A 10,361-nucleotide genomic window follows, 5' to 3' on the forward strand; every position below is an offset into this window, starting at 1 on the left:
TAATGACTTCTTGATCAAGAAGCTATAGAAGAAAACTCATCTCCTCATTCCAATCTTGAAAAAAAATAAACAGCAACCATTTTAATATAACATCAAGGAAACATATCGCGTAATATGACTTGATTACTAATAATGACTTGTTGCTCTAGAGCCTATAGAAGAAAACTCATCTCCTCATGCCAATCATGAAGTAAACAGCAATCAATTTCATAGAAGATCAAGCAAACATATGACATAATCAATTAAGTTAGATTGCCGAATGTACCACAAATATAAAAGTGCCCGTGGCACAAATATTACATGTAAATTGTTCTTGCAAAATAAAAAAATAAAAACATAACAACATAAAAAACAACACATAGCTTCATGCTGAAAAAATAAATAATGCAACAAGTAGCATTATAAATGGTCAAACACCGGACATAGCAGTTAGCATGCAAGCATAAACTAAAACCATAGGTCCAGCAAAAAGAGTTAGAGCTTGTCAATCCAGGCCTTCTTTCTTGCTAGAGGCAATGCGATAAAACCATTGCGGATGCTATCATCCCAAAAGAGCTCACATGCCTTAAGATACCGCTCATCATCCAGGCCTGTGGCAATCTCATCCAGTATGCCAATGGCCCTACTCATGGTATTGGAAAATGATGCACCAATTCCACCAACCCCTGCACTCCCTTTCCCGCTACTCATTCATCATTGGTCCTGTAACAACAACTCTTTCTTCAAACGGTTTAGCTTGATAGGTCATCTCATTACTAGGACCACCCCCAGAACCAAGATCAACCCCCACATTGTTACCAATAGTGTTAGTGCCATTACTAACATGCATTCTAAACTGCAATGCATCATTCAACTCATCCTCTTCATCACTATCCGGTGGTGTCCTAGTGGAGGAATGGCGGAGAACCCCAGTGGCGGTTGAGCCATTGAAGATTAGACCCAACATTTCATAATTTGGACACCCCTTCCTTCAGAAAAGCCCAGCCTTCTTGTTGATCTAGGACAAACACGAAAACAAATTTAAAAAAAAAAAAAATTATGGGTTACCTAAAGTAGAGTAGGTTAAGGGTTTGGCGAAATTTACCCTAAGATACTACTGCCGCTGTGTCTTCGTCCCCTGGATGGTGTTTGACACACTTGTCCGCATCTCTCCCTCTCTCTCTCTCTCTCTCTCCCAGTTTTCATTTTTTCATTCTCCAAAGTCCAACCTAGAGTTGTGAAGCACCCCCTCCAGTCCACGACTCCAGCCTACAGTCCCGGAGCACTGTTCAGCCACCTTCGTCCACAAATAGCTAGCTCTTCCAATAACATCTCTTTCTCCGATTATAACCCTGAGTTCATGAAAGTTTTCGATCATGCAAACTCTCAAAAACTAGTATTCTCTCTTTCTCTCTCTAGCATTTCAATAAGTCTAGTGTCATGCCCAACCTTGAGGTTCGGGTATGCGAACTGGGCCAATGTGAAATTCGCTTTGGATTAAAATTCTGAACAAAATTCTAGTTGGGTTTTGGGACAAACGGGCCAAACAGATTTTCAACATGTGTTTCTTAAAAAATCCAAAACAAAAATGAGAATTGACCCATCCAAACAAGTGTTTAAAATCACACCTACACATATAACCAAATTTACATTTGACAAGTTTTTTTTTGTTTTTCTTTTTCTAATGAGGCGGAAAGGGGAAATGACATTTGGCGAGTACTAAATGACATGTTAGTACTCATCTGTTTAGTAAAAGAGTTACTACTCTGAAAAAAAATCCTATTCAAAGTTCCTACTTAAAAAAGGTTAAAAACTACATGGAGTTTAAGAGGGCAAAACGACGACGGATCCCTTTCACCCATCAAGAACGGACGCCGAAGAAAATTTCGTGGCTGGCTGTAAAATAGGGAAAAGACTTGCACTTTCCCGTAATTTGGCTGACAAAAATCCTATTCAGAGTTCCTCTAGGGTTTACATACATCTGCGTTGTCATCGAAATCTTAGCGATCAGGCACGCACTCGTCGCTCAAAATGTCCGCAAGAGAAAAGGACCAAACGACACCGCACCACCAGCCTTTCATCAGCAGCCTCGTCGTGCGTCCCTCCGTCAGCGGTGACGGCGGAGGCGGCGCCGGAGCTGACGGAAGCGGCGGCGGACGCGTCAGCGACTACGAGCCCGGCGAGGTCCGCCGGGAGCCTCATCCGTACTCTCGCTCCGATCGATTCTCCGATGAGCCTGGTTCGTCTCTTTCTCTGGTTCTTACTTTTGTTTATTGTTTGACTGTGCTGATTGTTTAATTGCTAGAGTTAGGTCCTTTTCGATGGGATCTGAAATTCATATGAGGTGTATCTTTTTGGTTTAAATTAACGCGTTTCCAAACCCTAGATCGTTGAAGTAGGTTTGCTTGGGGTTTTTGTTAATTGTATGTGTTGCTCTATGTACTTTTTAGTTGGTTCCGAAGAATTATGATTGATTAGGTCAACATTCGGATTGGATTTATTTTTGGTTAAATTTTGCTTTTCTCGGTTGAATTAGTTTTTATATTCACTTGTCCAATGCGATTGAGAATGCTGTTTATCGCAATGAAGAAGCAGCTTTCTTATGACTTATGAGTATTATTGAGCATCAACTTACAGATTTGATTGGTTAATGTGAAAGGAACCTAAATATATTGATTCTAGAGAAAATCGGAATTAGTGTACATGATTAAATGATATGGGGAAAAAGGCTGTTATTCTATATTTAAACTTTGTCTTGATAGTTGAGCTTTGGTTAACCACGTGGAAATCTAGATAGTGTGTTACCGCCCGAGCAGGTTTATGCTATTGGAAAAATCTCTTAGTGCATCCCATGGAAGTTGAATTACTTCGTTGTGGTACATTTTGATGAGTAAATCATAGTTGTGAATAGGAATGCTGAAATGACCAGTTACTTTAATCACAATAGTGGTGAAAGTTTGAGATGCCTGCTTTTGGTGGCTCTGTTTTACTTTCAATGATGCCATTATGGATGATGATTTGTAGCTTTAAATCTTAAACAAAATGGAGCGATTCAATTTCTTTGGAATGTGCCACTATTGGCCTGTGGTAATGAGTGGCATAGTTTAGAGGAGGAATCATGCTGAAAGGACAGGATATAAACTTAGTTTCCTCTTAAATTGAATGACAGCTTATGCAAACTGAATTGGGTAGTGATTGATCTCCATACTCAATGTACTTGTATCTCGCATATTTCTAATACAGTTCACAAGGAAGATGGAGACCTTGGATCTCCATATTCAATTTCTTTTTATGATTCTCTCTCCCATATTTGCACCTAATTTAATTATAGTTATAGACTTCTAGTTACCATAAATTCTACATTTTGTTTTGTTTTTTTTTTTTTTTTTTTTCTCGAAATAAGTTTTATTATCTTTACTCTTTTGTTCAAATTATATTGCTTGATGAGTCAGTGTAGTCATCCAACAAATGGTGTTTTGAGGACCTGTTGACTATTCCTTATGTTGCATGTGGGTCATGTGGATCTACTACCATTTATGGAGTATCAAACTGCAAATAAATTTTTTTATTATGTGTTACAGCTCTGAATGTTGCCTACAAGCACCTGGGCCTTGAGGAAGGCATGTTGGTGTGAGTGCAGTCTTGGATCATGGTCTGGGGCAAATGTGTTTATGTATTAGAACTAAATATATTTGTGGTACTTGCTGTTGGGGGATAGTGTTCATTGTGTTTGAATTTATGGGGTGCAGCATCACCAAAAATAAGGGCTTGGGTCTCATTTGTTGCAAGTCATGGTGATGGGTATTTCTGGGGATAAAGCCGAACGGGTTGGGTTAACATAGATACTGTGTAATCGGGAATGCCAATCATTTTGGTGATGAATCTGCAAGGTTCCAAGATGGTCATATGACTTGACAAAGCATCAGAGAACCACACCATCATTGAGCATTATTGTGATGGTATTTCTATTTGGTGACCATTCAAAAGAAGAATACAAGAAAATGAAATAAGATTGCTTGTCTACGGAAAGAAGTTCAGTGTGGTAAAATGGTACTGAATTTACCTTTACAGGAGCTGACACTGTTTTGGAAGCTGATGTTTTGTGGTGAACATTGAGCTTTATAATTTGTGGTTTGCATTGGTTTCTTTAATGTGTGGAAACATATACTTCTGTACTTCCTGCTTACTGATAGATTCTAGTGGTTGTTTTGCGAGAATTTGGATTATTCGTATGTGGAATGATGTTTTAGTTGGGGTTTTCTTTTATTAGTTCTTCCCCTTGGTTGGTGAAATAGGGTGAATCAGATTGTTTTATAGGAACTAGTATGACATTGTACTCCTCAAGAGTTGTCGCGTGGATAGTAGATGCTTGGGAGTTTGGAAAACTTCTATTAGTATGTTACCTCTAGTTTCTGCTGGACATCTGTAGGTTTTTGTTATTATCACATTTCTGACGAGTGGTGCGTTGGTACAGAAAATGACTTCAGTTCTTTAGACTCTTGGATTGTTGTTTTCGTTTGTGTTCCCTTTCCTTTGATACTTTGATTGTTTGTAAGTTGTAGAAGACATAGTTAATGGTCAACAGTAACTGTGAATTTTTACTCTTCTGGGATTTGACATGCCTTTAAGGCTTCAGAACACTTTCTCATTCTGAGCAACTGTTAACTCTGGCTGGTGGAAACTTTTGAAGTTGATGTTGCTTTTAAGTCAGATATGGGGGGCATTAACAAGACTCATATATGGCTATTGAAAAAAGGCAGACCAAGTTGGTAGTGGGTATTATTTGGATGCTTGCCCTTTGGTGGGAGCTCTTTTGGTGGTAGATTTCCTATGGGGTTCACGCTATTGCTCTTCCTGCTCCTTTTTGACGGCATGTTTCAACTCATGAGGTTTTGGGAGAAGGTTTACTGGTGGTATTGCTTTATGGGCTGGATTAGTATTTATTAGGCACATATCTGTCTTCGCTATCTGCAGGCTGCAGATATGGATGAAGTTCACTTCCTTATTGCTACTACCGTGCTGTATTAACTTATGGTTGCACCGGATCCATGATTTTTGGGGCTTAGGTAAATATATATAATTTTAAGTATGTTGCGGTCCACAAGGTAATGATGTGGCTCTGTATATAGTAATTCCGGAATTGTTTTCTTTTTGAAGACTATCAGCAATTACAGTGTATGGTGAGTACAAATAACCACTGTTTGACTTGCTCATTGCTTTAGTTATATTCACTGGTGATATGGATTACTTGTTTGGGAAGTGACACATGGGTGTCATCATGTGAAATTCTTACTCTTTTCACAAAAATATTCTGTTTTCTGCTCTCTATGGCAAGGAGATGCCCCAAATGATGGTAACTGTCCTTGCAAACTTTGCGGAATAGTTCATTAGAAGTTTTATGGTCACAGATCTTCAGCTATCATAAGTGTTCTATACTTTCACTTTTTCCCCTTATCTTATTAGGCTTTGCATATCTCTGGACTTCACTGGCTTTTCATTTTTCAGGATACAGAATTCGTGCAGGTTCCGGATCTCCTGTACGGCATAGGGATGCAGATCATCGTTACAGTCCTGATTTTAATCATACTGGTGGTCGGCCACGCGGCCGCGACTTTGGTGGCGGGAGGGGTAGATATCGAGACTCCTCACCCCCTTATGGTCGAGGAAGGGGTGGTGGCAGGCCATTTGGTAGAGCTTTTGATGGGCCTGGGTTTGGTCCTGGGCCATTCAGAGGCGAAGGCATGAGTAGAAATAATCCAAATGTGCGTCCAAGGGAAGGCGATTGGGTTTGCCCAGATCTTTCGTAAGTTGATATCTTGCATTTTATATTGCAAATTACTTTTTTTCTTGATTGTCTGTACACGTGATTATGTGACAGTTTTGCTATTTCCAATATCATTCATTGGCTTCTGTTTATAGTGTTCTGCAAGTTCTAATTCTTGCTGATTTTTTTGTTATTTATTATTTATATATAATTTGAGAATGACAATGAATGTGTATTTTAGCTTAAATATTTTCCCCTTTTGGGGCTGTTCTATTGCTAGTTTTCGGGTAGGTATTAAGTGCAAACATTTTTGTTGAGAAGTGTAGATTCTTGGCCGAATCTCACTTTTTCTTGATCGTGCCTCAGGTGTAGAAACCTGAATTTTGCAAGGCGGGAGTACTGTAACACCTGCAACATGTCTCGCCATGCACCTGTTGGAAGTCCTCGGAGAGGCTATCCTGGCCCACCACCTCCACATGCTCCCCCAAGGCGCTTCCCTGGCCCTCCAATGGAACGTTCCCCTGGCAGGACGATGAATGGCTATAGGTCCCCTCCTCGTGGTTGGGCTAGGGATGGCCCCAGGGAGTTTGGAGCTGGTGGTTTACCACCTCCAAGGCACGAAGGCAGGTTTTCTGATCACCACATGCCGAGAGAACGGTTGGACTTTCCAGAAGATGACTACAGAGGGAGGAGCAAGTTTGATAGGCCAATGCCAATAGACTGGGGTCATAGGGACAACCATGGAAGGGATCCCATCTTCAATGGAAGGAAAGGATTTGAGAGAAGGCCACCATCTCCACCACCAGTACCACCACCAGCACCATTTCCTCATCGTGACCGCTGGACTCGTGATATTAGAGAGAGAAGCCGCTCCCCAATAAGGGGCGGCCCACCACCAAAAGACTATCGCCGGGATATGTTTGTGGGACGGGGACGAGATGATCGGCGTGCTGTGGGGCGAGACAGAATTGGAAATGCATACTAGCAAGTGGGCCAGGGGGGCAAAATTTGCACGTGTAATTGTGGTTTAAGTTTTTGTCTAGAGAGGAAGGATGGATATTCACAGCTCAGGACTAAACTCGGTGCTTTGTTTCTGACCTTGGTAATGTTGTATAACTTGAAGTAGGTAAAATACTCGATTTTGCAATTATTAGTCCTGTTGTTGTCGTGTCGACATAAAAAAGGGCAAAATATCGGTGGCGGCGTTAGATTTTTTTTTTTTTTTTGTTTGGTCGATAATGCTTGAGCTACGTGTTCCCATCGTGGAGTCTGCTCTGCTGTCATTTTCATGGACCATTCTACTCTTATTCCGAGTCTTTGCGGTCAACAAGATAAATTCATATTTTTCAAGGGCTTCCCAAGCCGCATAATTTCAAGAGGCTGTTTCGTAGGGGCCAGTATTATTCGTTCAAAGTAGAGAATAGGTCGTTTGTTTGTTTTTTTTTTTTTTTGTTCTTTTAATGTATTTTTTGCTCTTGCAAATACTTGTTATGATCTATGTGGCGTTGTGGTTATTTGTCTCGTCTTTTCGAGGAGATAGACTACGGTGATGTGGAGGTGTTAAGTACTCTCAATTGTTTATAATATGAAGCACATTATTTATTAACCGAGTCAAGGCTATATAAATTGTATGAGAAATCTTGTTCAATAGGTGTTTTTTTTTTTTTTTTTTTTTTTTAATCAGAAAACATTGGATTTAACAAATTGTTAAGAAGTGTGATTGATCATTTTTGCGAGGTATCGAGTTAAATACATCATAAGAATATTTATGTAAAGCATTCAATTGCATCACCTATACGTGAGAAATAAAACCATTTTTTCATAATCAGTTTGATACAAGAAAGATTCATTTATTTACTCAATGCGAGATGGTGATATTGTGGCGGGAAGCTTGGGATGTTTACATATAATTGGATGATTTGGTTAAATTCTAAATTGCTGTTATCAAATTATATAAATGTTAAAAACTATAATAAATATTGAACCGAAAAAAGCTCCCTTCTCCCTCCTGTCTCAAGCTTAGTCACAACGGCTAGAGGAGTAACCCATCACCTTTTCATGTTTTTTGTTCATTTTCCTTACGAGTTTTTCTATTGAGAGAACTCACTTTTCTCTAGAGATTTCTCTAGATCTATCTATCGTCTATGACGATTTATCCTTGACCCTTACGAAACAGCAGCCATAATGGATCGTCTCCTTCCGCTCCACTCTTGCCATGGATCGTCTCCTCCACTTCACCGGCCGGATCTATGTATGCTTGAAGATTGGATTTTTCAAAGTTCGATCTCCTTCTCTCCATCAATCCCAGCCAGAAACACGCCTCTCCTCCACCATCATTGGCATTCTAGCTTTTTGGCGAAGCTCTCTGTAGCCCCATCTAATCCCCACGCGCTGGGGCGTGGACCACACGCTCCTGCAAGTGATCTAATGCCCCAGCGCGTGGGTCTCACGTGCTAAGCAGCTTCTGCCGAAGCCTTCCTCCGTTGCAGCTGCTGTGTTTTGAGTTTTTTCATGTTATTTTGTGTAGCTTTCTATCATTTTTTGTGGCTTTGTTGCTTAGTATTTAACCCAATCCGGTTGGACTTCAGACTTTTTGTTTGTGAAGTATATATATTTTTTTCTTTTTGGAAACATTTTTTCCACTGTTACATTTCATCTAAATCTCCATTGCTTCTTAGGAAGCCTGTTTAGATGTTTAATAGGGGTATTCGTACTCCCGATGGTAGTATTCATCAGATTACGCTACGGCTTTCATTGGCTGCATTCGCAGATGACTTCTACTTTCACCTCCTTAGAGATGCTTGCGGTTTGTTTGGATTGGGTTAATCTGTTAAAGCTTGTTTTTAGCTTTATGTCTAAGCTTTTAGCTTGGTGTCTTTCTTGTAACCTTTTTCTGCTTTAATGGATGCCGGTTTGTTTTAAAAAAAGAAGAAGTGATGAATGTTAAATTGATTGAGGCAATAAATGTTGATATGGTAAAATCTCAGCCATGGTTAATCCTTTGGTAGTGGATCCTGATAGGGGTGTGCAAATCGTTATAACCGGTGGTTATTAGTTATTACTGCTAACCGCAATTGCCTTGGGTAGTTATCGATTTTTAATAACTGCAACCACAACCGCCTAGGCAGTTAGCTGTTATTTTATAACCGGCGGTTAGCGGTTATTCAATCCAATAATCGGCGGTTTTATAACATTTTTTTATATGGGCTTTTAAAGTATTTTGGGCATTTAATTTGCCTATTTTTGGGGCTTATTTTAAGGGTTTAAAGTCAAAATGTTATATATATATATATATATATATATATATATATAATATGTTGTTTTTTTGGACCAGCCAATATTATTGAATAAGGCTTGGCCCAAAACATCACATACCACATTATATATTTCACATACATAGTCATAAATAGCTCAAATTCATTAATCCAAATACAAATGAAAAAAATTAAAAAGACAAAATCCAAATGGAATCATAGCACGGCCAAATGGCCCAAAACCAAAACAAATAATATGTCTGGATACATATTAGGGTAAAGTCTACTTAACCCCCTCAAACTACCACCCCAATAACAATCTACCCCTCAAACTATTAATTGTGACAATTTAACCCAAAAACTATTAAAACAATGACAATGCACCCACAATTTTAACAAAATAACGAAATTACCCTTACTAAAATAAAAACAAAAATACTAAAATTTATTTATTTTTTTCAAAATTTTAAGGGTATTTTTGTCTTATTGAAAATTCTATAAGGGTAATTTCATCATTTTGCTAGCATTGGGAGGTACATTGTCATTGTTTTGGTAGTTTGGGGGTAAATTGTCGTAATTGATAGTTTGAGGGGTAGATTGTCATCAGGGTGGTAGTTTGAGGGGGTTAAGTGGACTTTACCCTACATATTACAAACCAAATGGAGGCAAAGCACGGCCAAACGACCCTGTTTTGGTGTTTAATATATTTTATTACTATAAAATATTTAATATTATTATTTATAAAGGTAGACGGTTAGCGGTTTTTAATAACTACCTACCAAAGCAGTTAGCGGTTGAACCGCCCCATTTGCACACCCCTAGATGCTGATGATATTAGGGGCCCATTTTTAAGTTTTATTTATCGATTTCAATTTTTACAATAAATTTTAAAATTGATTTACTGACAACGAATTAGTCACAAGTGGTAATATTTGATAATTACTGCACCTTTGTGTTTCGCTAGAAATCCGTTTTCCAATCTTGGCCGTCCATTCCTTGCCTTTACCTCCAACTCAACAACTCCTCGCAGACCCTTTAGCGCCAAATTTATTTTACTTTTCACTTTTAACGGAGCGGAATCTTTACAAAATTCCCTCGTTTTCCACCCCTTCAATGATTTCTCTCCTCTCCAATCAAATCCATACACGTTTCACAAACGTCATCTCAATAGGGCCATCATAGCCACGTGGCAAGATTCCAGTAGAGGACAAAAGCACCCGATAATTTTCCATTACAGTATTCCGCTCAGACTCGCTTTTGTGGAAAATTATCATCCTCCTAGATCCGACGGTCAGCTACTGACTACTCACACTCCTATGAATTCCCACCGTCCGATAACTAGTTCCAAAGTGCACCGTCTGATC

The 10,361-nt window shown here is 39.2% G+C and overlaps 1 protein-coding gene across 2 annotated transcripts; it reads left to right on the forward strand.

Annotated features, from left to right (window-relative positions):
* The first annotated feature begins 1,915 nt into the window (after window positions 1–1,915).
* LOC132165510 (RNA-binding protein-like protein) lies at window positions 1,916–6,896 on the forward strand. 2 transcript variants are annotated; one of them, XM_059576106.2, is made up of 3 exons: window positions 1,916–2,218; window positions 5,485–5,782; window positions 6,110–6,896. In XM_059576106.2, the coding sequence occupies exons 1-3, from the start codon at window positions 2,011–2,013 to the stop codon at window positions 6,726–6,728; spliced, it is 1,125 nt and encodes a 374-aa protein (XP_059432089.1). In that variant the 5' UTR covers window positions 1,916–2,010; the 3' UTR covers window positions 6,729–6,896. The 2 variants fall into 2 exon arrangements, with proteins under 2 accessions (XP_059432089.1, XP_059432090.1); XM_059576107.2 differs by lacking the exon at window positions 1,916–2,218 and adding an exon at window positions 3,616–5,045.
* Window positions 6,897–10,361: the final 3,465 nt, after the last annotated feature.

The sequence above is a fragment of the Corylus avellana genome, chromosome 11 (assembly GCF_965113065.1).
Source record: "Corylus avellana chromosome 11, dhCorAvel1.hap1.2, whole genome shotgun sequence".
Classification (NCBI taxonomy): Eukaryota; Viridiplantae; Streptophyta; class Magnoliopsida; order Fagales; family Betulaceae; genus Corylus; species Corylus avellana.

Coding starts and splice junctions, on each gene's coding strand:
- LOC132165510 (XM_059576106.2), top strand. CDS start 2,011: ATGTCCGCAAGAGAAAAGGACCAAACGACACCGCACCACCAGCCTTTC. Junction 2,219..5,484: donor TCGATTCTCCGATGAGCCTG/GTTCGTCTCTTT, acceptor TTCATTTTTCAG/GATACAGAATTCGTGCAGGT. Junction 5,783..6,109: donor TGGGTTTGCCCAGATCTTTC/GTAAGTTGATAT, acceptor ATCGTGCCTCAG/GTGTAGAAACCTGAATTTTG.